The sequence below is a fragment of the Copadichromis virginalis genome, linkage group LG20 (assembly GCF_057382275.1).
Source record: "Copadichromis virginalis isolate Kocher_CV1m ecotype Utaka linkage group LG20, C_Virginalis_male_GT1.1, whole genome shotgun sequence".
NCBI lineage: Eukaryota > Metazoa > Chordata > Actinopteri > Cichliformes > Cichlidae > Copadichromis > Copadichromis virginalis.
In genome coordinates this window covers 7678328-7704504 of record NC_140637.1, presented here as the reverse complement: position 1 = coordinate 7704504, position 26177 = coordinate 7678328, and the positions used below count along the sequence as shown (strand labels likewise).

At 38.6% G+C, this 26177-nt stretch overlaps 2 protein-coding genes and 4 non-coding genes across 6 annotated transcripts; 4 read left to right on the top strand and 2 right to left on the bottom strand.

Annotated features, from left to right (window-relative positions):
• Nucleotides 1–4319: 4319 nt before the first annotated feature.
• Nucleotides 4320–12490, bottom strand: LOC146684219 (serine hydroxymethyltransferase, mitochondrial-like). Its single transcript, XM_085443494.1, has 12 exons — nucleotides 12412–12490; nucleotides 11241–11444; nucleotides 9067–9146; nucleotides 8243–8443; nucleotides 7995–8076; nucleotides 7766–7888; nucleotides 7443–7582; nucleotides 7146–7308; nucleotides 6884–6983; nucleotides 6317–6472; nucleotides 5874–5981; nucleotides 4320–5624 (listed from the first exon to the last, which is right to left on the bottom strand). Exons 1-12 carry the CDS (start codon nucleotides 12442–12444, stop codon nucleotides 5497–5499), a joined length of 1518 nt encoding a protein of 505 aa, XP_085299620.1. The 5' UTR covers nucleotides 12445–12490; the 3' UTR covers nucleotides 4320–5496.
• A 34-nt stretch (nucleotides 12491–12524) lies between these two features.
• LOC146684218 (neurexophilin-2-like) lies at nucleotides 12525–19036 on the bottom strand. Its single transcript, XM_085443495.1, has 2 exons — nucleotides 18742–19036; nucleotides 12525–13886 (listed from the first exon to the last, which is right to left on the bottom strand). Exons 1-2 carry the CDS (start codon nucleotides 18817–18819, stop codon nucleotides 13062–13064), a joined length of 903 nt encoding a protein of 300 aa, XP_085299621.1. The 5' UTR covers nucleotides 18820–19036; the 3' UTR covers nucleotides 12525–13061.
• Nucleotides 19037–21881: 2845 nt separating this feature from the next.
• LOC146684217 (U5 spliceosomal RNA) lies at nucleotides 21882–21995 on the top strand. Its single transcript, XR_014917344.1, has one exon. It is a non-coding gene; the product is annotated as a U5 spliceosomal RNA (small nuclear RNA).
• A 540-nt stretch (nucleotides 21996–22535) lies between these two features.
• Nucleotides 22536–22649, top strand: LOC146684216 (U5 spliceosomal RNA). Its single transcript, XR_014917345.1, has one exon. It is a non-coding gene; the product is annotated as a U5 spliceosomal RNA (small nuclear RNA).
• Nucleotides 22650–25333: 2684 nt separating this feature from the next.
• Nucleotides 25334–25447, top strand: LOC146684215 (U5 spliceosomal RNA). Its single transcript, XR_014917343.1, has one exon. It is a non-coding gene; the product is annotated as a U5 spliceosomal RNA (small nuclear RNA).
• A 535-nt stretch (nucleotides 25448–25982) lies between these two features.
• Nucleotides 25983–26097, top strand: LOC146684214 (U5 spliceosomal RNA). The gene has a single exon (XR_014917347.1). It is a non-coding gene; the product is annotated as a U5 spliceosomal RNA (small nuclear RNA).
• The last annotated feature ends 80 nt before the right edge of the window (nucleotides 26098–26177 follow it).

The window sequence follows — 26177 nt, the reverse complement described above, 5'->3', positions numbered from 1 at the left end:
GTGTTTTGCTGGGAATAGGTGCAAACATACATAAAATATAAAAACAGTCTGCACAGTTCTTCCAAGCTAGTCAATATCTGGTATGACCACCTTTGTTCTTCAACACAGACTGAACTGTTTTAGGCAGCTTTCCAATAATTTCTTTTAGTAGTCTTCAGGAATCGTTCTCTCCTTCTCTTGAAGGGCATCCAAAGCTCTTCTTTGGATGGTTGGTCCCTTTTGGTTTGTTCTCTGTCAAGATGATTGGCCTCCCCAGATACCTTCAGTAATGTTGAGGTCAATGGGGAGGCCAATACATTGTGTGTTTTTCTATCCAGGTATGCTTTTACTGTACTGGCAACATATTTGGGATCATGCTGAAAAATGAAGCTGCTGACAATCAGGTGGGTTCTACATTGTACTGCATGATAGACCAAAATCTGACGATACCTTTCTTGTACAAGATCCCCCAAAACTCTGACTGATATGCATCTCCAAACTATAACAGAGCGCCACTGTTTTTTACAGATGGCTGTAAACACTCACTGTTGTCGTTCAGGTCCTGTGCCAGGTCTTTGCTGGATTTACTTTCCTGTTTTTTAAGGACATGACTATCAGATACTGTTTACCTGCCGACCACTTCTTCTTTTGTCCTCCTCTTGTCCATTTCCTTCACAATTTTGAAGGCATATCGCACAGCAGGCTGAGATATTCCAAGTTTTCAGCTAATAGCTATTTTTGAATCACCTCGTTGGTGCAGAAATACTATTTTATGCCTGTCAAACTTTGAGAAATGGGAACAAATTAGTTGTTTCTGAGACAGGCTGCTAGTAAAGTTCCTAACAATTGCCAAGTTTCCTGTTATGTGTAGATACAACATTGGTTCATCCTGTGAGTTAGGTGCATTTTTTACACATGAATAATTCATATGTCAGTATTAAGTCACTTAATAAATAGAAGACTGGACTAAAACTGAGTGAAAAAGCAGCCAATGTCCAAAGAAAAAATCTGAAAGACCTTCAGAAAGCTTGGAGCACTGTTGCTCAAGACAACTTTAAAAGATTACAGGAAAGCCTGGCTCTTTGGAAGCAAAATATAAAGAAATTAAATTACATTAGCTTACACATAAATCACAATGACTTAATCTAAAACAAGGTAATACATTTAGTATGCTTTCCATATTGCAAACAGAAGCAATTTTTGTTCAGTTAAATAAACTTTCTTGGGCTTCTGCATCACCGAATATGCTAAATATGCTAAAACAAAACCAAGTAATCTTACAATCAACAAGAACAATGAAAAAAAAAAGGAATAAACACACAATAAAACCACAATTTTCACATTTAATTGGAATATTGGATGTTTTTGCACAGTGTAAAGTGCAGCATTAAAGTATTAAGAATATTCATATTCACATCTGTCTCCTAAAGTAGTGGATGGTGGGTGAACAAACATACAGACTGAAATATAAACAGGAAAAAAACAAATTCAGATTTTAGGCTCATGCGGAACGCCTCTTCATCTCTACTTTATGTATGTTTGTTGTTTTTTATAAGCAGAGAAAAGTAAAATGAACACAAACTGAAGGAACGTTTAGGAGAACGCCCTTCTTACTCAAGCGTACACGAATTACAAACGTGATCGTTTTTGGGGGCGGATCTCTTGGTGTTTTGGCTGAAGGTCAGTCTCATTTATAAAAAAGATAATTTTACAAACAGTCAAACAAACAAAAAAATACCATCTGAAAGAAGAATAGTGAACATCAAAAAATTCTCCTCCTTGTGAACATCACAAGGACGGCTGTGGCAGTAAGGAGAGCTAGGACGACAGAACATGAGGGGGTCAAACGGTTTCGCGCAAACCCACAGGAGCTGTCAGGTCATGAGAAAGAGGCACGGAGATGAAGCAGATGAGCTGTTATTTTTGTGTTGTGGTCCTCCGTGTGTGCATGTGTCTGTGCGTCCTTGGGTTTGTTTGTGTGTCTTTTCTGACGACAGAGCTGAGAACATCCCTGACCTTTAACCTGTGAATCTGCTGCCTGGTCTCTGTGGAGGGCACACATTCCTCTGGCAGAAACTGAAGCAATGAACTTCATCCAAAACACTGGAAGACACGACTGACTCAAAACAAAAGTCCATTCAGTTTGTTGGTAAATTAAATATTTAATGCTCCAATAGGCAGCAGCAGCGCTTCGTGTTTGATGCTAATTTAGTGTTGCTTTACAAAGCACTCAGTGTCTCAGGGGAAATCCTCACAGAATAATAAATAAATACATCAAAAATGAAATATCCTCTCAGCCCAGAGAGACAGAAAGCGGAGGCAAGCTCTTTTTATGTGTCTATGGGGGGTAAAGATGTTACTGCAGAGAAACAGTGGGAGAGGAAGCTTTTAAATAAACAAAAATGGAAGGTCTGAAGGTTTAATAAAGATAGTCAAGGATTCTGGTGTTACATAATGCTCTCATCTTGTCAAGTATTTTATAAGGTGTCAGTGTTTACTAGAATTATGCAACGACATAAGGCAACAGTATTTCTAAAATAAATAACAATGATAATAATATATATTTTTATAGGTGCCTTTAAAACACTCAATGACGCCTTAATATAAATTAAATAACAACTTTTATGTTTATCTATGTTAACATCCTGGTTGCTTTTGTCACGAGCAGCTATGGTGATGTGTCCAGCACCTTGTGAGTCTGTGTGTAACGCTGTTAAACACGGTTCTGTGGGAATACAAAAAGTAAAAGGAACTACTAGTTTTGGATGCTGTGGCAGGGGTTAATGGACACAGACCGTGTGTAAAAACTGGATGTAGTGTCTGATTCGAAGAGGCTGCATACCTGAGGGATGCTGCTCTACTGCTCCTTTGATCCATGTCCTCAGTAAATAATTTCCTGATGAGTTTATGGTTTCAACTGCTAATTTCAGGTCTTAATTATTAAAACATAAACTTTCTTTTTTAATTCACGGTCCCACAATAAGGCTTTTAGGATAACCCTAATCTGTAATTCACCTGTCACTGTCATATAGGCCTACAGTTTCACTCAGTTTCCCAGTCACGTTCCGTGCCATGCTCATTATGTCAAATTTCCAAAAGCTAGGATAGGACTTCAAAATTGCTGCTTTACTGCAAGATCTGTTGAACCAAGAAATCACTTAAATAGAAACTGTTTGACAAAGTGAAGTAAGCTAAAAGATTTTGCAGATTTCTTTTTTTTTTTGACGATTCATCCAGGAGGTCAAAAAAGAACCTAGAACAACATCTAAAGATCTGCAGGCCTCACTTGTCTGAGTTAAGATCAGAGTGCATGATTCAACAATAAGAAAAAGACTGGGGACAACAAATTAGGTGAAAATCCAGGCTCAAATTGAGATGCTTTTGCCAACTTCCAAAAGGCGTGACGTGAACAGGGCTATACTTGCTGCTCAAGTGCTGCAAAACTGATGGCACAGCACCTCACGGTGCAAATGGATAATGATCCAAAGCAAGAAGCTGCACAGGTTTCACAAAATAAATAAATGGGATATTCTTCAATGACCAAGTCAGTCACCTGAAGGCAAAGCTGAAGGCAGAGAAACCCTCAAACTAGCTGTCGCTGAAGGCAGCTGCAGTAAACACGTAGGAGAGCATCTCAAGGGAGGAAACACAGTATTCTGTGATGTCAGCTTCAAGACTTCATGCAGTCACTGACTGCAAAAGATTTTCATCCCAATATATAAAACAATTCTTGTATTTAAAATTATGTTAGTTTGTCCTAGTACTTTTGAGCTTCAGAAAATGGGCTGTAATGTTCTATAAAAATAGTAGCATGTTAATGTGATACTTCTGTTATTTATTTGAAAGTCTGAACTGCACAGTCAAACCTTAATTTGCTCAGTTGTGGTTTACGGAGACAAAACTACAAAAATAATTTTTGTTCCTCCAACAAATTTTGGACCCAATCATATCATGAAATACCTTATTCAATAGAAAAAATATCAACGTCCAACTGAGAGAGGAAGTCAAACCAAACAATTCAGACATCTAAAGTACTACGGAAACAAATCAAATGATCCAAAGTTGTTTTTTCCTTTTGTGAACCTGAAGCTGTGATCCGCTGACACTGTTTGGGGACTACTTTTTATTTTCTTTTTCTTGACTATTCCCAGAAGTAAACAGTGAGAGGACATGAGCAGAGGAAATTCCAGCAGCTTAACATGGATCAGTGTTTACAGAATCTGAAGATGCTCCTCCCTCTTGGGATAACACACATAAATCATCAACTGCTCGGTGACATGCAACTCAGCAGCAGGTAAAAAAAATACATGCAAAAAAAAAACCATAGAAAATTTAACATGTAAATATTCAGCATCAGTTTTATTGCAGTTTAAAAGATGCATATTCATGTTATACATTCCTCAGAAATTATTTCTATAGAAGTCAAAGTAAAACTACAAAAGCTACTATTACATTAGACACACACACATACACACAAATCTGAAGCCTTGTTTTGAAACGCCTGTGCTACTTTACTGTTTTCTATTCATGTTAGTGGATCTGTGGATGTAAACTGAACCTGTGCTCAATTCCCAACACAGCTGCTGCAAGTTTCCCAGAGTGCAGAACAAAGCCTGAAGTCAGTAAAAGCTCTAAAGCAGACTTAGCAACCAAATGCCAAAAATACCCGAAAGCATAAGGGTCCTTCTTGTGTTTGGGCAGCAAACAACAGTCCTGACAAGAAGGCGAAAGCAAATTCCAGAGTGCTGTTAACTCACAATTTAGGTCCATTGCTGTGTACCATTTACACTCTAGTCCTATTGAATACCATTTTTATGAATATAATCACTACTATCCACCTATCACTGCAAGCTAGTAACAAATCAAATCACTTTAGATCCTTTATAGTCAATGTATATAATAAATTGTTCCACTAAATTGATCGCTGATACAATGAAACAGAAGTTAATAGTATCCACTTGAATGTAACTTAGCACAGATTAGCTATAAACTGCAGTGTATGTAGTAGTTATTTATAACACTCTATAAGAACACTGCAGTAGTTTACATTACCTTTTAAAACATACACATTCTCCTATGAAGACATTTTAAATGTCTGCATTAGTACAATGTTATACATAATGAATGTTTACATGCTACTTAGAAATGCAGAGTTAGAACTGAAGAAGTCTCTTGGAGCTGAGCTGAGAAGCTGAGTTGCTTTCTTTCCAACCTCCTTAGAGTCATTTTTTAACGAGTTGTGACTTTTATCATTTATTTTTAATGCATTCACCTCACCTGGCATTTCTGTCCATATCAATATCTGTTACTATGTTACATTTTTCAGCTCAGCTGGTAATTTTAATGCTTCCAGTTAATGTAGAAATGCCATGCTGTATTGTTGCACTCTGATCAATTTAAACTGATGTTTGTTTGTTTTTTACCAAATTATTATATTATTATATGCATTATATGTATGTCTAAAAAACAAAACAAAGTGTAACACTCTGCATTACAGCTTGTTTGTCTGAGTTTTTTCTAATGGTCAGTAAATCCCGGCATGGGGAAGGGCCTGGCGAATAGCTCCACCCGCTGGCGGAGCTCTGTGATGCGTGACACTGTATCTTGGTCCTCCAGCAGAAATGACTTGAAGCTAGCCAGGTTTCCTGTTTGGAGACAGAAAGGCAAAAAAATTGCATTTATTCTTTTTGCTTGTTTCCTGAACCCTACTCACAGCTAATAAATGATCCACAGTCCTTAGCTGCAAGAGAAATAATGAATGCTGAACACATATTCGAGCACTAGTAATCTATGTAAGCAAACAACATGTCAGCATGGTGAATCTGCTGTACACAAAACCCCAAACACCACCACTCCCACTGGATGAATCACAGGTTTAGACGAAACTCCCTCACCGGTCTTCTTCTTCACGTCCAGTGCAATCTGAATCCCTTCATCAATCAACTCCACAACTTTTTCAAAATCTGCCTCCTTAAACTGCCGAGAGGTCAGAGCTGGAGCTCCTGTAAGAAAGTGACAGATAAAACAATCGTTAGATTAAATGGTTTGATTGTTGTCAATAGTTCATAAAGAGAGGGTTGGTTTGAGGTACATGGTGACATACTGAATGATGGTCTGGTGATAAGAACTACAGATACAGTGACATGTAGCAGGAAACACAGACACATCACAGAGTCAGACACTCCGAGAGAGAAGAAAGGGTCTGCTGCCATACGGGCAGAATGACAGAGTGGCTGACAGAGTCTGTCCAAAGTAGCTCCACTCCTGTAACTCTTTCCTAGATTACTAAATTTTGCAACACATTCTGCACAAGCTGCACTTCTATTAAAGCGAGTACCAAGTCGAAGTCCTCCTGGAGTGAGGGCGCTCTTATCTCCAGGACAGGTGTTCTTGTTGGCCGTGATTGACACCAGCTCTAGGACCCTCTCAGCTCGAGCACCATCCATACCACGAGGTCGAAGATCAACCAAAACCAGGTGGTTGTCTGTTCCACCTGAGAAACGGAAGAGGAGGATAGATCTATAAGATCTGTATTTGAGGAAATGTTTCTGATGGTGAAATTCTCATCAAGTCTTTCCTGGAGACAATGAGGAGACGTGCAGCTGCTACAGTAAAATATTACTCACTGTTTTTTTTCCATTCAACTGTCAAGTGAAGCTTAAGTGAACTTTTCCAAAGTTTTAAAAACAGAATGCAAATGAGGCTGAAGCAAATGCAAAGTGATCCAAAAGCAATTGCATCAGGCACTGGAGAGGTAGAAATGCACTGCTCGTATAAATGCTGAGTCTAATTTCATAGTCAGAGAAAGAAAACAAAAGCATTTGTCGTTTATTTTAATTTGTATGAAATAATTTGTTTTTAATGCAAAAATATACAATTTCAACATCATAGACTCACTCAGCACCTGACACCAAAGTGTAGCCTTTCTTAAACAAAGCATTGGCCATGGCTTTGGTGTTCAGCAGCACTTGATGGATGTATCTCTTGAACATGGGAGTGGAAGCCTGCAGAAGCAGAAATCATGTCGTGTGAGAGAATAAGATTGTATTCAGATACTCCAAATCCAGACCTACTCGACCTACGCTGATGTTCTGTCTGAGGATTTCCCCTTTAATTGAATTTGTGGGCTATTATTGAACATTAAAGATTAAAATACACATCTTGACCTGTTTGAGGGCGACAGCCACCCCAGCAATGGCATGGTTGTGAGGTCCTCCCTGAAGTGATGGAAACACAGCAAAGTTCACTCTGTCCTGGAGGTCATAAAGGACTTCCCTGCCTTTCTTATCCACGGACCTCACACCTTTCCGGTAGAAGATCAGGCCAGCCCTGCAGAGCAGAGAAAGGACACCAAATGTGCTTAGCTGGACATGTGCAGAATCACATGTATAAAGCTCTTACCTGAATAGGCAACTATCAACACACTTATTAAAATTAATTCATATTAGGGCTCAGATCCTAACCTTGCTCCACGCAAGGACTTATGGGTGGTGGAAGTCACAAGGTCAGCGTGCTCAAAAGGAGAGGGAACAGCTCCTGCAGCCACCAGGCCACTAATATGAGCCATATCTGCCAGCAGGTAGGCACTCAGCTCCGCACACAACTAAAAGACACACAGCTCAACATGAACCCCACAAACCTGAAATCCTGTTACTTTCTCAGCTTTTCTTTAAATGTCCAAGTATCTCATCACGCTTCAGTAACTCAGTAATCTGATTTGTGGTAGAGTTAACAGCTGTTGGAAGTTTCTGAGACACCTTCTCGTAAACATTATTAAATGAAGCACCTTCTTCATGCGAGAGTAGTCGATGAGACGAGCGTAGGCGCTGGTTCCTGCTATGATAAGTCTGGGTCTAAAAAGGCGAGCAGTCTTCTCCAGCTGGTCATAATCTATGAGACCTGTTTGGGGCTGAGGGGGATTCAGGAACAGGGGGTAGAGAGAACAGCTTACACTTTCTTATGTCTTTAAATGGATCACAGGTTTGAAACCTTAATTCTGTTTGAATACTACTTACATCCACTTTGTAAGGCATCGATTCAAAGTAAATAGAGGTGGCTGAGACTCTTTTGTTGTCTGACATGTAGCCGTGGGTAAGGCTGAAATGTGAAGGACAAAATATATAATTATAACAGAGCGCACGTGGGCAGAAGATGAGCAGGTGCAGGGTGGACAAAAAGCTCTGTATAAAATGTTATTATGGGAATGGAAATATCCTCTGCTTGAGCATGTCTAGCATGAATGAACTTTGACATATTGACTCACTGTCCCCCATCAGGCAGATCCAGGCCCATGATGCGGTCATGAGGCTGCAGCACAGAGGTGTAGGCTGCAAAGTTAGCAGGGGATCCAGAGTATGGCTGAACATTAACGCCCCACAGATTGGGATCCAGACCAAAGACCGAGAGCGCTCGCTTCTGACACAGCAGCTCGATCTGGTCGACAATCTCTGCACCTCCGTAGTATCTGACAAAAACAAAAAAAGAAACATAGAATCATCTCATGTTATTGTAACGCACACACTTCATATTGTAATTTATCATATTGTACGATAACTGTATAATTTTGCAACAAATCATGTGTACTGAATCATGCAGTACCCTTATGTATCCTATCACATCTTCAAACTTTGTATTCTGTCATATCATGGGGTGTCGTAATGTATTGTTCCATTTATTTGGCTATATGTTATTGTTTCTTACTGAAACTGTACTATGATGGATAACACTGATCACTGTTGTGTATCACATCAGATTTTATTACATCGTATAGTATCATAGTATTGCTTTCTTTTGCATTCAATCATATCATATTCAACAGACTGTATTGCATCGTATGCTGTCATATCACTCTATATCATGTCACTGTCCTTTAATATACTTTGTGCACTTTTAGTTTGTGTTGAGCTGGATTATATTGCTATATGCTATGTGAACAGCCCTGAATTATGCTGGGAAAAGAAATGCAAACCTTTTTGTTTTAAAGTCCATTTGCCTTTAAATGAAATTTTATAAGCTTCATGTGCTGGCTTCTGAAAATAGTTTTAATGACTAAATCAATATATGTTTAAAGTAGGCGATGCTTATTACCTTTGTCCTGGGTATCCCTCAGAGTATTTGTTGTTCAGACAGGAGCCCTGTGCCTCCAAAGCTGCACGACTGCAGAAGTTCTGGAGGGACAAACAAAAAAGCATCAAAACCTGCAGTAAATTTTTATCTTACTTATATTTTCAGAAGTCTGTCACCAAATATAACCTGTTTTTTTTTTTAACCAGATATAGCTTTTATTTATCTTCAGAAGGACGACTGTTTTGCAAATACTTATTGCAACAAAAATGGAGCAGATGCTTTTAACAGCCTATTGTATAAGCTACAAATGAGCCATATTTGATTATTTAAAGAAATCAGAGTGCATTAGAGGTACTATAGTGATGCTGAGGGCTGAATATAGAAGAATCTAACTAGTACTGAATCCTTGCAAAGTTCAGCACGGTGTCAAATGTCAGAAAAGAGATGGAGCTGCGGAAAAAGGAAATGAATGTAAATGAATTTTTTTCCCTGTCTCAGTCTTTTTTTCTCCCACTCACATTTCAGCTTATCTTCTCTCACTGTCTTTCGCTTTCTCTTTCTCTGTCCTCCTCAGCTGCCCCCTCTGGGTTGTTATTTTACTAAACCTGTCACTGTTCAGGGATCCCTCAATCATTCCAGTGGGGTTTAAAACTAGTCCCCCAAGTGACATAAATCTCTTTCCATGACATTTTGAAACACTATCTTGACACACACAAACACACACAAACACACACATACACGATCGCTCCTCCTTCTCTGTCTCAGCTTTAAATGTGGGGATCAGTGAAAGAAATCAGTGGGGGGAACCTAATGGGATCATTTGACTATGTTCCTGAAGATGAAAAAAAAGCAGGGTCTCTCCTCTGGGAGTTGGCTCAGAGCGGCAAATGACTGATAGCACATGTAAAAGAAGTTTAAACCTTTCAGATGTCATCGTGAGTGATAGTTCTGTGGATGCATAATTGGTGGAGAATAAAAGAATAAAAGCTCCCGTCTTTTCCCACAGCTTCCACTTAGTCAAAATAACTGACTTAAAAGGAGTTGGTGGGGTGCATCGGAAATCTCGGTGAATGCTGAAGAAAACAGTAAAATTCTGGAAACTACAACTCTGATGACTTGAGATTTCACTGCTGACAAATGTGCTCCTCTGTGAAGAACAAAACATCTTTCAGCCCAAACTCAGTGGAGTATTTTACTGTAAGTCTGTGGAGTCTGCAGCTCTTTCATGAATTTTGCGTCGCAAAACCGATTTTTATCCTGGCTGACCAAAAAATGAGGTCCTAATGTTAAATGTAAGCCTATAGACTCATTACCCCAGTATTTATTTTTGGCTGACATCATCTATTGAACAATCAAGTAGGAGGAAAATTAAAATTCTTATTTTTTAAATATTGTTCACTATATTAAAAAAGCTGTAAAAATACAGGAAATTCGCATATGACTGTAGTGTTCTTTGAGCTCTGTAAATGCCGGTGCCTTTGATGCCGGTGCCGGTGCTAAACTAGATTATCACCACTAATTTTTTGTCTCTGTTGAACATAAATACACACAGGACTTTTAATATTTTAGTTCATATCAATAAGTTATATTTTGATTGCTGGCTGTGCATGAGTGATGTGGTTATTGAGCCACCATGACCAAAACTCTAGCAGTGAGTGATTTTCTGGGTGTTTTGAGATTTTTTAACGCACCAGGATTTTTATAAATGTGTTTCTAGGAGTAGAATAGCAACAAGTTACATAATAATTTTATGCTAGTCAAACAGCTGACAGTATTTCACTGTAAAGCTTGTATTTTACAGTGAACAGCACATTTCCATAAGACTTGCACTTGAAACTGTCATTCTAGATTACAGCAGGTACTCTGTGAAATCACAGTTTAATGCCGGCAATTCTAGTTGCTTTTATTTTATTTTAATTTAACAATGAACAGCACAGTTTACCTGTCACACCTCTTTTTTCCAGAACTAATTTTGCACAGAGATTATGTGTGACGCAATACACAGAGCAAACATTTAAACAGCCACTTTTGATTCCCCTCAGCAGCCTGCTGCTGAGGGGAATCATACATATAACGTGTTGTTTTTCCAATCAAGATTTACTGAAGATTTAGCTTTCATGTTTTTCCTCTTTTATTTAATCTCCTTATGGTACTTTGATCACATTTTCTTCTCTTTCATCTAAATGGGGTCTGACCTCTGATGCGATGAGCTCCAGTCCCCGACACTGCCTGTCCTTCTCCTGCTGCAGGAGTCTCCACATCTCTGGGTCATCCTGAGCCAGGCTCTCCTGTCCTGTCCACCCATCGCTGCTGCTGCTGTTGCTGAGGTGTCTTCTGCAAGATTTTGCAGTCATCTGCCTCTGTTGGCCCAAACATGCTGAAGCACTGAGAAAAAGGGGCTGCAGCGTGGGGGGTAGTGGATGAACACACAGGAATGATTTCAGTCACTGAATAAATGTACACTTTTTGAATAATGATTTTAAAGCTGTTCACTAGTAAGCAGCCTGGGGCGACTGTGTTACATTTCTTGCGACCTGCTGTTCTAAACTGCTCAGAGAAGTTAATAAAAACCTCTTGAAGGCACAAATACCAAGTCACGGGGTGCGATGCAACTCTCCATTGTGCTTTAAATGCTCTGCAGAGTGTAAAAAGAAAAGTTTCTGGTGGGGGGTTCTTTTTCATCCTTTGGTGTCTTTTGAAACCCTGATGAAGAGTAAGCCTGTGCACAAATACTTTCATCCCTCAAAATGATAATACTTTGCACTTGGGGTTTGTAAACAAGGGAGTTAGAATAATGTGGCTTTTGATGTTCTAAACAACCCATTAAATGAAAGGCAGTAAAAAAAAAACCCCACAAAACCCCCCCAAATGTGTTATTCAATGGAGCAGTTATGGAAAACCTTGGACTTGAAAAATGTACTGCGTGTGGGCTGGTCAGACATGGAGGGGCTTGTTTGTTGAAACCAGCTTGTGCCTGCATGATAGTTATGCAACTATGTGTTACTTTGGCCTAATAGACAGATTACTGTTGAAGCATAAATATATGTTAAAGTAAGTCTCCTTTCATCTTTTGTATTCGCTGTGTTGAGTATAGTAAGTCTTGCATAAAGTGCAGACTGTGCAGTCAACTTTCTTTCAGCAAAATAAATAAATAAACTGGGACAGCAGTGTGTGTTTCTCTTTTGGACCGAAAAATACAAAGAAAAAATCTTCAAACCAGACATTTTTATCAGGGTTGACGTTTAGTGACAAGCTGGCCTACTTACAGTTATAAGTGACTTATTTACAACTACTCTTACATGCAGAAAAAGGGTCTCCTGAAGCAGATATAAGTGCACGTAATTTAAAAAAACAAAACGTACTCACCTGTAATCTTTGCCTTAACGTCAGAGAGAGCATGTCTGCAACAGCTGAGGGAAAAACAGAAAACTTCCCAGGTGCAAAGGGTGAAAGTAAAATCAGTACTGGATGTAGCCAGATACCGGACGTGTACTTTGTGTCACTGATAATAATGACTACAGTAAATAATCCCTTTCATCTCGCTCTGTGAGTTCTTTGAATAGGAAACTTCCATAAAACAAACAGGCATAGAAACATTTTCATAGTAAAAACATTAGCTGAAGTCAGTCTGTGCTTTAAAAGAAAACCTACATGTGATTCTGTCCTTAAACATAGATACATATACAATATTATCATTATTTTTTAAGTAAAAAAAAATAAGAATACAAGTCAAATTTTGGATGGAAACCTTAATTAATGCATAATCGTGAGGCAAAAGTTTTAAACACAAATTCAAAATCAGCGTTAATGTTTTAATGAGTGTGCTTTCAGACAACACAAAGCTTACACAAAACTTAAATCCTTAAAAAAGACAATACAAGTTTTGACTCAATCTGCATTCACTGACAGGCTGACGATGTATCTTTATGTTGAAGGTGTTTGGAAAACTGAACATATGATTCTGAAGGATGTTTGAAGGACGAGTGAGAAGTCAGTGTATCATATCTCAGAATTTGTCACCCAAAGTGTTGCTGGTTCTGCTCAGGGCAAACTTTCTGCACCAGTCTGTAATCTGTGCCAGTGAAGGCGATGAAGATGCATATAACCTTAAATGGTTTGGCACAGATCCAGGCTGCCTGGGACTGGGTGTTTTCTGAGTAGCATGTCTGGCCTGGGTCGTACATGCAGGGCTTGGTCTTCTTGGACCGGTTGGTTCTCTGGTACTCGATCCGGCAGTTGAGTTCAGTCACCATCATCATGTCCTGCTGCTGCTTCTGCTGTTCGGGAGGAGTGGAGCTGGTGGACTGAGGAGGGCTTGGCAACTGGGACATCAGATCTGGGAGCAGTACTGAGTTTTTAGTGTGAACACTCTGAGATGCAGGATCAAGAACCTCCCATCCCACAGCTTTGGAAGGTGGAACGATGCTGACAGATATGTTCCCCAGACGGGATGAATTGTGGCGGAAGTAGACGCTGAATGTTCCATTGATGTGATCCACAATCTTCCCTGTCACCAAGAGGCTAAATTTCACTGTTTTCACATTAAAGTAAAAATCCCCCCAGCCCAGGATCTTTTTGGCCTTTGGGGAAGTTTTAGCTGGAGGTTTGGATTTGGGAGGAGGACGATACAGATACTGATCCAGGGCTTGTGAGAAGTTCTGAGGCCAACCGTATGGGCCAAGCGAGCCATAAGCAGGTGTTTTATGTTTGGTGGAGATGATCTGTAAATCTTTGGAGATATGTTTAACTTTCAGTGCTGCTCCACCAGCACCTTCTCTTCCTCCTTCCGCCTCACCCCACTCTTGGCTTTGGAATTCCAGTTTCTTGGATATCTCTTGGACCTGTGGAAAAAAAGTATAAAATAGTGAATTTTGAAAATGTTCTTCATCCATTGTTGCAAGATATAGCTTATTTGTCAGCTTACATACAGCTGTGCTCAGAAGTTAACAGTCACTATGGGCATAAATGTCATGGGGCTTTGGGGTTTTAGTGAACTGTTCTTTTTCCAGGGATTGTACAACATACATATTTAATGACTTAAAAAAATAAAACAAGAATTAGCTTCACAAGTCTGAAATGTTTTGGATTTTATCTAAGCTCAAAAGCATGCATAAACCCCACTAACATTTGGTTAAATGTCTTAGTAAGTTTCACCTAGACCAAACACTATTGGTAGCCACCAACATGTATCTGACATCATTCTTGCAGGATATTTGAACACTCTACTTGGCTTCTTTGAAGCATAGTCCACAAATTCCCAATAGGATTGAGATTTGTACTTTGGGAATGCCATTCCAGAAGCTTATTGTTAGCCTGCTTTATCATGTTTTTGAGATGTTTGAAATCATTGTCCAACTCGGACATGCAGTTGTGTCCAAGCTGTTGATTTGAGGTGAAGTTGAAGTATTCGGAGAGACCCCTTCTTCATTATTCCATCTACTGTGTGCAATATACCAGTACCAATGGGAGCAGAACAGACCCAGGGCATTATGTGACCACCACCATGCTTGACAACAGGTACAGTGGTCTTAGAACCTCGCCCTTACTCCTCCAACAACCTCTTGTCATTGTAACCACACAGGTCAATCTTTGAATTATCGACCATTAAAATTTTCTCCAGAAGCCATTTGACTTGTCTGTGTGAGTATCTGCAATCTTAGTCAAGCCTAAAAGTGGAAATGTAAAATTTCCATGGTGGTTACCTGGTTATTCCTGAACATCCTAACCAATTTCATCTCATCTGAGGGGACAGCTTGGGTGTTCTTTCACACTTTGACAAAGTGGTAACACATCCTAATAATTTTTCTTACATTAAACCGATTATCCTCAAATTTGTAGCTGTTTAGAAATGGCCCATTATGTTTCTGGAATGGCCGTGCCAAAGCCACAACCTCAGTCCCGTTTAAAATGTGTAGACCCTGCTTAAAAGCTCCATGCCATTAAACAACCTTGTTTAAATGAAGATTGGTCAAATATCCAGCCAGAATTATGCTAGAAGCTTGTTGTCCAAAATAAATTAAAACTTGTGTACATACTTATTTATTTTTCTTAAACCATTACAGATGTTTGCTGTACGATCATTCCACCCTGGAAAAAGAACAGTTCAAAGAAATCATTACAAGCCCCACATTACCATGACATTTATGCCCATGATGAGTCTAAACATCTCACCACAACTGTGTATCCACAGGGGTAATATATATATATATGTATGTGTGTGTTTATATATATATATATATATATATATATATATATATATATATATATATATATATGCATTTTACTTTGCATTAAACACTGAGATGCCAGTTTTTGAGATCTCCGGTGCAGTTTCAAAACAATGGAGACAAATGGAATTTGGCCACAGTGTTGTGCTTTTGCACACCATTTTTCCATAAACACTACAGAATATAACATTTTGTAGATTGTTTTAACTGAAGAAACAGTCCCTGTTAGGAAAAAAATCCCCCAAATTTGTGTTGTAATTGGCCGATTTGCCAAGTAGTGAAAAGACACGTTGCCTTGTTTTTTATTTATCTTTTTATTTATTTTGAATTCAGTAAGCACCACATGTAAAATTTCATCCAGCTTTTTGATACTGGCGTAGATACTGATATATCAAAGAGAGGCAGAAAAAGAAAGAGAGACCCAAATCCTAAAATCGAACCTCTTTGATTAGCCGCAAACTACTTTTGTGTTTTGTTATACTAATAAAACAACTCTTAAAAGCACCAAATGAAACTCATATCCACCAATGCTCACAGACAACTACAAGAACTTTATAATATCGACTGTAACCCAAAACAACTCTGGGGTTGTCAACATTGTCACCATTAACTACAGTAAAAAAAACGACAGTAAAAAAGTCACACGATTTTGTTGTTGGACTGCAGAAAGTGACAAGAAAGATGAAGAGCAAAACTGCCCTTGACCACCTGGATGACCACAAAGGAAGGACAGCTTGACTGTAGCTGCACTATAAGGCAGCACATAATCGATTTAAATAATTATTCTTGAGTGTTGCGGGCCCTCGCACTGAGAACGTCTTGAAATTGACTGTGATCAATAGGTTATCTCCTTCAGGCAAGGACTACAGTAATGAGGAACATGCACACACCCACACCACAAACAAACACAGTCCCGTTCTTGTTGCCATTAACACGTTTTAATTTGCCCGTCCGTTCGTCCTCTCTCACTCCCCCTTTAAAACTTTCAATCGTCGTTTCTGCACGACCTTGGTAATGGACCGTCTATAGGCTGATTAATCAATATGCTTGAGATAGAGAGAAACGTGGCTGCTGAAGAATCAATAAAATAATAAATGTATGAAAATATGAAAAATATGCATCTGTTTCAGGCACATTTCCATATTGAGCTCCTTCTGTGCCAAATATGTCTCAGTGGTCTCAAAAAGACTAAAAAATCTTTAACCTTTTTCCTCCTCCTCCTCTTCATTACCTTAAATATCCCAGCTTCTAATCTTGGATTGATTTGGACAGCTTCTTGAAATGAATAAGGGATTAAGCTTTCACCTGAATGCATCTTGTTAGGTAAGAGCTTACGACTTCATGTTTTGTTCGTTGTATTCATCACTTCCACCCACATTGTCCTCCTTCCTTCTACTGTCCTATTTTGTCCCTTTTTCGGGAAATAGATTGTATAAAGGTATCTACGCTCCCTGGCCTTTCCCCTGAAGTCAAATCTGATGAAACAGTATGGGTGAACAGCCTGCAGATTATATGAAAAAAATACACCACATCAAAATGATACATTAAGCTGCCTCTTACAGTGTTGACTCCACTGTACCGGAGAAACACTCCAAATATATTTTACAGGAACTAAAAACCAATCTGTTGCCACTAATTGCTTTAATGTTAAATATTTTGGCTTCTGTGATAGCGCCACATTTCATGCACAGCTCACGCAGAACTGAAGACATCATTAACACAGAGAAATACGGTAATTAACTCCACTTGAATGTCCCTCTTGGGTTTAAAAAAGAAATAGCACTCCAAAAATATAAGAGTGTGACCATGAAAACTAAATACGTCTTCATACTGATGAAGCAGCTTATCATAAGCCAGGCAACCACCTGCTGTTGTGTCTATTAAAATACACAAATCCCAATAAATCAAGTGATGTTTATGTAACACATTTGCTCTGCATGGCTGACACGTGAAGCTACGTCTCAGTATGCAAACTGTATATACAAAAAGTATATAACACCAATTTTGCACAATGAGTTTAGGATAAAAACTAATTGGACACTTCTCTTTTTATATAAACACTTACTTTAGCTTAGGTGTAATGGTGGATGCTCTGTGGGTGATGGGACAAGATTTTTTTACGCCTCTAGGGACATGAGTTGTTCACATTCACTGTTTAGGACTTGATTTCTGTTTTTGCCATAATGTGTCAGAGGCAGATGGAGGTTTAGGGCTAATCTCACCTAGATTTCTGAATAAACAGCTCCCAGGATATCATTATTTTACTCAAACAAGCAGGATTCTCATCCCCCCCCCCCCCCAACCACCTCATCCCTGTGTGCCAATCTCTGCCTTCCTCCCCTAACCAAGTGCGCTCCAGCTGCGCCTATTGTTACAAACCCAAAGCTCCAGCTACGTGCTGTTCTCACCTGCCCTAATTGGAGCCCACAGTGTGACAGCAATGTCACTGGCTCAGTGACTGCAACTGAGCAACAGCAGTGGAGGGGATACAAGCACAACACGTGTGTAAAAGTACCTGCAGAAGCAAAAAAAAAAGTAAAAACTGAAAAGCAACTGAAAAGCCTGGGAGGAGTGTTTGCTTTTTTTAAGGACAGAGAGATAGAATTCTTGCCACTGGCTAAAAAGTTCCTTAATGTGTCAGTTTTTTGGGTTGTTTTTTTTTAATGGCTTAACCAAGAAGAAAAAAAGAAAAGAAAAATAAGTTTGAATGTTTTTAAGCCCCAGGGTGATGAAACTTCTTCAGACTGACAAAGCCCGTGCACTCATTTAGTTCAAGCAATAAAGCACAAAATGAGGTTGCTTTGAGGGTTTGCACTTGACATCTTAAATACCAGAGATGCAGATGATGCAGTCTGCTGCTCGTGCAGCATGAGAAAGTTGAATTAAAGAAAGGGGCGCAGATTAAATTACAACTACGCTTGAAAGAGAATTAGACACCATGGGACTGGAACAAATTTAAAATGTGAAAGCGGTATATATATTCATCCTTCCTGAACTTTATCTAACAAAAGATTCCACTTTAATCAAGTCCTAGTACAATTTCACACAATGAAAACGTCTTCGGTCTTAAGTTTGAAAGTAACAAAGCGAATCACATCAGAGCAAGACACCGTTTCTCATTCCTAAAAATGAACAGGTCTCTGATTTTTTTTTTCTCACAATATTCTCAAAACAGCAAATCCCATGAAGTCTTTACCAAGTCATTTAAACTCTTTTCTACTTCTTAAAATCCCATGGCAAGTTACTTGTTACCTTTTAAAACTACAGTGATGTTTGGGATAATTTTGACAGTCCATGTCTTATTCTGCAACAGTGCTGTAATCTCAGAATGAGTGGCAGAAATCAAGCAGCACATAAATTTGATTATAACGTACTGATCGCTAATAATCAATGGTACACATTTACAGGAAATCTGAATGGAAGTAACTCTTCATGCACTTGGTGCAAAGGCTGTCTGCAGTCTACTCACTGATGAAGGAAGAAGCCACAGACAGGTGATGGCAAAGTTCAAACACAAAGCCCTCATTTTGCAGCAGCCTTTCTCCATCCAGAGAGTGGGACTTTGTTACAGGCAATCTGCCCGAATGATTAACGGAGTTAAAGTCGACTTTCACTTCTAAAGAAGAGGAGACAATCCGCAGTGAGAGACTCGAAAATCCCCAAGAAATGGAGTGAACACTCCGCTCTGCTCGCCTCTCCTCTCCCTCCCACTGACTCCTGTTCTCTCTCTCTCTCTTACTCTGTTTTTCCTTCTCTCTCTAGCCCCCAAGACACACACACACATACGTACAACTGACTTGACGTGATCAAAAATTTATAATAAAGTATAGCATCCATAAGAGGAGAACAAATTTATTGTACTGTAAATGTACACACACACACACACACACACTCACACAGCCTCATTTTCACCACCTGGACAGCCCTTATTATGACTCATCAACCCAGGCGCTCTCGGGCAGGCACAGTTTGACAGCCCTCCCTGTCCCCGCACAGCCACAGGGAGGCCGACAGAAATGACGAGGGCGCTCTCCGGGGATTGTGAAAAATTACTGACAACTGATGAGATTCAGTGCCGCAGTGAAACTTTAAGCCACAGAATCACTGCGAGCAGTAACCAGCTACCTAAACTGAATAAAGAACCAAAATTAGATTTTGTATAAATGCACAAACCCACCGTGCTCCATCTGTTCGAGCACCTCCACACTAGTTCTTCCACTTGACAGATAACGATGAGTGTGAAAGAGCACCTGCATTTTAAACTGGTTTAACTTTGAAAGCATATGTTCGCTTGCTGCTTTGAGTGTGAGTTAAATCAACTTAGGTTTAATAGTTAGTTTAAAGTAATTTTGTGATTTGACATAAAAATCTCACTAAAGCAGGTAGGATTAGAGAAAATGTAAGACATGAAGATTGAGCCACTGCTTTCCTTGAGGGCATTTCTACAGCCGGTGTTTGTGTCGTATTCACAGTTAGTGAGTTTTTACATGTGGTCAGTGTTTCTGTGGCAGCAAAAAATGTGGTAATGTGAAGGGGATTAGCATTCTGAAGTATTTTAAATATAGTCCCTAAGCTGACCTTTACATGTATCTTTTTGTTTTGTAGACAAAGATAAGAAGTTACAATTGCTCACAAAACACACACACACACACACACACACACACACACACACACACACACACACACACACACACACACACACACACACACATGCAAATAGGCTTTGCATGACATAAAACTCATCATAGGTAAAATGTGTTTTTCAGCAACATGTTCTCCACAAATTAAAGCCACATTTTTCTTTCTTTCTTTTTCCTCAAAATCCATTTACCGGAAATAAACTGCTAACTATCAGCATTTTAATGACTTCAAAATTTACAAGTGAGATATTTACTTACTAGATAAGTGAAAGAAAATGGAAGGATGGATATTTAATGATTTACCACACCAATGTATTTTATTTTGTAGGAGATAAAGTTTGTGTTAACCACAGGCATCTAACTGAAAATCCAGTGACTTTGGACCAATGTAACCAGAAGTGCCAATTCTTAGTAGTTTTATGACTCCAAGTCTGAAAAATAAAACAATAAATCAGCTTTGGGGGTGTCAAACATAAGGCCCGGGGGCTAAACTTGGCCAGGTGAAGAATCTGGCCCAACTTTAGAAAATGTGAAGGAGAGCATACATTGTTAAACTTTAACTACAATTTCATTCATTTGTACAGCTTTTTCTATTGATAAAGACTGCCCACCCCCACTACCTTCCATTCTACATCAAAGCAATAATTAACAGATAAATTATTAAATGAATGGTCAGAAAGTTTTTCAGCTATACTATTAATAACTATGCTTGGCTATTTATCATCGTAATTATAGCATAGTCTGTTATTTTTAAACTTTAAAGTAAATTAACAATTTTTCTAACTGTAATTTTACACATTGATCATGCAGTTTAGCTCACTTTAGCTCAAAGTGAACTATATGTGGCCCACTATGCAAAATGACCCTGATCTACCTTCTTTATAACGGCCAGCAGGGGGCGAATTCACTGGTTGCAAAAGAAGTTTGATTGTATTGAAGTCGACGAGAAAATGTCCCGATTTCACATTTGATTTCGGATCGATCAGAATAAAAACTTTGCCGGAGAGCTCATGGGGACAGTCACTGTTCTCAAGTGTTGTTCAGCGCAGGATGATTTGACATATCGTTAGCTTCATAGCATAATTGCCTAAGTCATTTGACTAAGTCAATGACTTAGGCACTTATGCTATGAAGCTAACGATATGATGGTCCCACGTGCATGTAAAATGAGCATGCAATCAGTTTTATATCTCTGTCGATCATCACGTCCAGTTTTAAAAACCCAAGATGGAAGCCAAAGAGTTGAACTCAGGGCTTCAAAACAGTTTGTGACACAGGCTATGTTTTTATCTTTTAAAAAAATATATACAGTATATGGCTGCTAGAAAATATGTATGTGTATTACTTTTGAAGTGTTGAGGATTAAAGTAGCTGTTTTGTTTTAATTATAATGTCTATGAGAGATCCCTTCTCTCACTGACCACGTGAGATCGAAGTCATCATTGCTCCTTAGAGACAAGCAAAAGGTTTGGGGAAAAATGTTGGAAAAAAACATTTCTGATGCTGTCTGTTACAGGGATGTTTCTGTGTGCACTGATTGCCAAGACTTGGAAGGGTCAACTTTAGATAAACAAACAAATAAATAAATAGGTTATAGGTTCGGGTTAGCGTTAGGATCATGTAGATGATAACATAGATGTCTTAAAAATGTGGATGCCGTCAAAATGAGATATCATACCGCCATCTAGTGGACAATTCAGAGATTGCTCTTATTGCTTGCCCTGTAACAAAATGTTTGTCCATATTTCCCACAATGCCATGCGCGCAAAGCTACTTTAAAATAAGTAGTTCACATTTATCTGTGACCCACAACAGCTTTGTGGTCCATATGTTAGTGATGTTTGTAGTAAAACTTTACCTTTTTTCATCAAATAAAATGTCGGGTTTTTGGGTTGTTTTTTTTGCGTAAACCATAAGTGATCATACCAGTGGGAGAAATGGGGTCATTCTCTTAGCCCTGCACTCGCCAGCACTCTTGTTTCTCTTCAGATCGTATAAATCTTTCGCCTTTTACTAAAGATTTCCGTGGAGCGGAACAACAAGAGTTTTACTCAATTTTTTGATGCCCCATATTTGTGGGGCTTCTTTTTCAATGTTAAAAGAAGTAAATGTAATATCTGAAACTTGTTGCATTACTCCCAATGTAAACTGTCAGTAAGACCTTTTATCGTGTGCCTCTTTATGCCGACCGTATTTATGTACCAATCCTCCAATATGGACTTTATTGAAACTCGGCAGCAGTTTCACGATGGACTAAGATAAACATGGAAATTCGTGTTACACCATTCAGAGACTGCTGATTCTTTTATTCAAGAGTCACGTCATGTTTTAAAGGAAAACCCAGATAAATTTTCACCGTTGAGGCGTCTAACATAACGCAGGAGGCGGGGGTCTCCGTATTCCCACAATGCCATGCGCGCAAAGCAGTTAGTGTAAGTAGTTCACATGCATCTTGTCTTCCACAACACCTATGTGCTGCTTGTGCTGGTGATATTTGTAGTAAAAGTTTATCTTCGCGTATCAATGATAAAGTCAACTTTTTATTCTTTTTTTTTTTCCGTAAACCGTAAGTGATCATACCAGTGGGAGAAATGGGGTCATTCTCTTAGCCATGCACTCGCCAGCACTCTTGTTTCTCTTCAGATCGTATAAATCTTTCGCCTTTTACTAAAGATTTCCGTGGAGAGGAACAACAAGAGTTTTACTCAATTTTTTGATGCCCTGCGTTTGTGGGGCTTGTGATCTGTTTAAAAAACAAATAATTAATTGCACCGTAGACAGAGAATTCTTGGCTAGTGCACTGTTGTGATTTCTGAGAATAGGTGCATGCATTATATACTTATGACATTTTAATACATTTAGCAGCTTTTCTGACTTATTGAGACTGCCAAACCTCATTGCCTTTCATACCACATCAAAGTGATTAATTAGCAGATAAACAATCAGGAAAGTTGATATTTTTCAAATATTAAGTAAATTAAGCAAGTACTTATTATATTTTACAACTACAGAACAATCTGTGCAATGAGCATGTAAAAGTTTTGAGTTAAAGTTTTGACATTCATCAGTCACCCAAACGTTTTATGCACTTTTTTGATCTTAAGTGGGCTGTATGTGGCCCACAATCTAAAACGAGTTTGAATCTCTGATATATAACACTGAAGCAAACAGCAGTATCTAGTGCAGTGAAGTATGCTAGATCGGGCTTGGTTGTCACAATTTTCACTCTTTGTGTGAACTAATGATCACTGAAACATCTTTCAATAACCACTCCTTCATTAAATTGAAGTTGAAGGTATAGCTCAAAACACCTATACCTTCTATTTTTGCAGTTAATTGTTACAAAAATAATTAACTATTAACAACACACTGACACTTTGTGACAGGCCATGTTGGTGGTCCCTATAATTATCAGTTGGGTTTCAGTAGAGATTGAAGAGAAATTATGCGTAACTTTGTATTTCATTTTTTCAGATAGAGACATCAGAAAGTTTAGAAATGGACTCCACCTAATGTTACTTAAATTAAACTATGGCTATAAATCAGTGAATTATTCGATGTATGAGCAGTGAAATTAGGAATTTACAGTGCTTTAAAATGCAGTTACAAATTCTACTGAGAAGCGATTCCACATTCATGTCTCAGTGTTGATGAGATGTATCACTGACATCATTAAAAATAGAGAGAGGTTTCCTGCATCTTTAAGAAGACAAGCAGTGTTTTGTGCAAGATTTTCTAACTTGAGCAATAGCCAGCAAGCCAGTGCAAACAGATCAGTCTAAAAATCCACAACATCAATATCAAACTGACTCTGAACTCTTGTACTTTTTAAGGTTGATCCATGCTCAATCATCCAGGTAAGGAAACTAACTGAGATTTCCATTTTGAGGTTGCGAGTCTTTAGCTAGCAGTCCTATACCTCAGAGTCACACAAGTCAGTTATGTATGCCCCTGAAATGCCAGAGATACAGAGATAAGTAACTTAAAGAAGTCCAGACACTTTTCTTTGCAAGCTCCTTTGACTACGATGACCTGGATGACTGAGAACCTTCACAGACACAAGCTTTGTGAGCTTAGTTTGGGCAGACAACACAACAAAACCATACTTTCTTGAGCTGGCTATTGATGAATGACTCAAAACAAACCATTCAGAGAACAAAGAAACAAAAATATCACTGCTTTTAAATGCCTACCCGCAAAATCATTTGTCATGCTCAGAGGCTTGTTAGTCACGTGTGACAACCAATCCAAAAACTAGTAAGACAACTATCTCAGACTGACCTCTTGTTAAATATTACCACATGGCTTTAATCAGATAGTGAGAGGTAGATTAATATCAAAGCAATTAATATCAGCTTTTTAATAAGTGTCTATATTTTAAAGGACTAAAATTGTGTCTTGTCTTTCGATACAAAAACAGCATGAAATGTTTTTTTTCACCCATCAAAATAACAAAATACTTCCTTCCTCCAAAGTTTCGTCTGTTTCCACAAATTGACCACTGCAAACGTGTGTGAAATCCACAAAAACAAGCAATGTGACAGCAAACCCTGGTCTACACTATCGGTCCAATCGTGCTAGTATTAGTCTGATACTATAACAGTGTTGTTATAGTATGCCCCTCAAAATGTATTTTATATATACAATTGACTCAACCATCAACACAAAAAGGTTATTATGTCCAGACACTTTTCATATTTAATTTCTGAGGTAGCCTATATTTAGTTTCATTTCCAATAAAATTAAAATTGAACACAATTCAGTGGGCTGGCCATAAAGCATCTGTCCTCTCATGCATGCATGCATTGATCGGACACCGATTCCAGCATTGGTTTTAAAATTCTCAGGATTTGGATTGATTCCCTCCAGCTCTACTTGGTGAGTGTTAGACATTTGCATCCATAAGAAAATGATAAATCCAACAGGGACTGGAATATTGGATAAATATGTAATTTTAAGTGAAAAATCCTCATATTTTTTAAATTCCTCATTAGTTATTTGTGGGACCCAGATAAATATAGAAATCTACTTTACACTATTCAGAGACTGTTGATTCACGCTTTTATTCAAGAATCACGTCATGTTTTAATTTTTTTTTTTTTAAAGCTGCCTACTTATCTGGGGTACAGCTCCACAGACCTCCATTCATTTTTGCAACAGTGAGAGACAGCTCTGTCCTAGTTAACAAGTCTCCCAAGTTTCCCACAATGCCATGCGCACATAGCAGTTTTAGAATAAGTAGTTCACATTTATCTGTCACGCACAACAGCTTTGTGGTGCATATGTCAGTGATGTTTGTAGTAAAACTTTACCTTTTTTCATCAAATAAAATGTCGGGTTTTTGGGTTGTTTTTTGCGTAAACCATAAGTGATCATACCAGTGGGAGAAATGGGGTCATTCTCTTAGCCATGCACTCGCCAGCACTCTTGTTTCGCTTCAGATCGTATAAATCTTTCGCCTTTTACTAAAGATTTCCGTGGAGAGGAACAACAAGAGTTTTACTCAATTTTTTGATGCCCCATATTTGTGGGGCTTCTTTTTCAATGTTAAAAGAAGTAAATGTAATATCTGAAACTTGTTGCATTACTCCCAATGTAAACTGTCAGTAAGGCCTTTTATCGTGTGCCTCTTTATGCCGACCGTATTTATGTACCAATCCTCCAATATGGACTTTATTGAAACTCGGCAGCAGTTTCACGATGGACTAAAATAAACATGGAAATTCGTGTTACACCATTCAGAGACTGCTGATTCTTTTATTCAAGAGTCACGTCATGTTTTAAAGGAAAACCCAGATAAATTTTCACCGTTGAGGCGTCTAACAAAACGCAGGAGGCGGGGTCTCCGTATTCCCACAATGCCATGCGCGCAAAGCAGTTAGTGTAAGTAGTTCACATGCATCTTGTCTTCCACAACACCTATGTGCTGCTTGTGCTGGTGATATTTGTAGTAAAAGTTTATCTTCGCGTATCAATGATAAATTCAACTCTTTTTTTTTTTTTTGCGTAAACCGTAAGTGATCATACCAGTGGGAGAAATGGGGTCATTCTCTTAGCCATGTACTCGCCAGCACTCTTGTTTCTCTTCAGATCGTATAAATCTTTCGCCTTTTACTAAAGATTTCCGTGGAGAGAAACAACAAGAGTTTCACTCAATTTTTTTGATGCCCTTCGTTTGTGGGGCTTGTGATCTGTTTAAAAAACAAATAATTAATTGCACCGTAAACAGAGAATTCTTGGCTAGTGCACTGTTGTGATTTCTGAG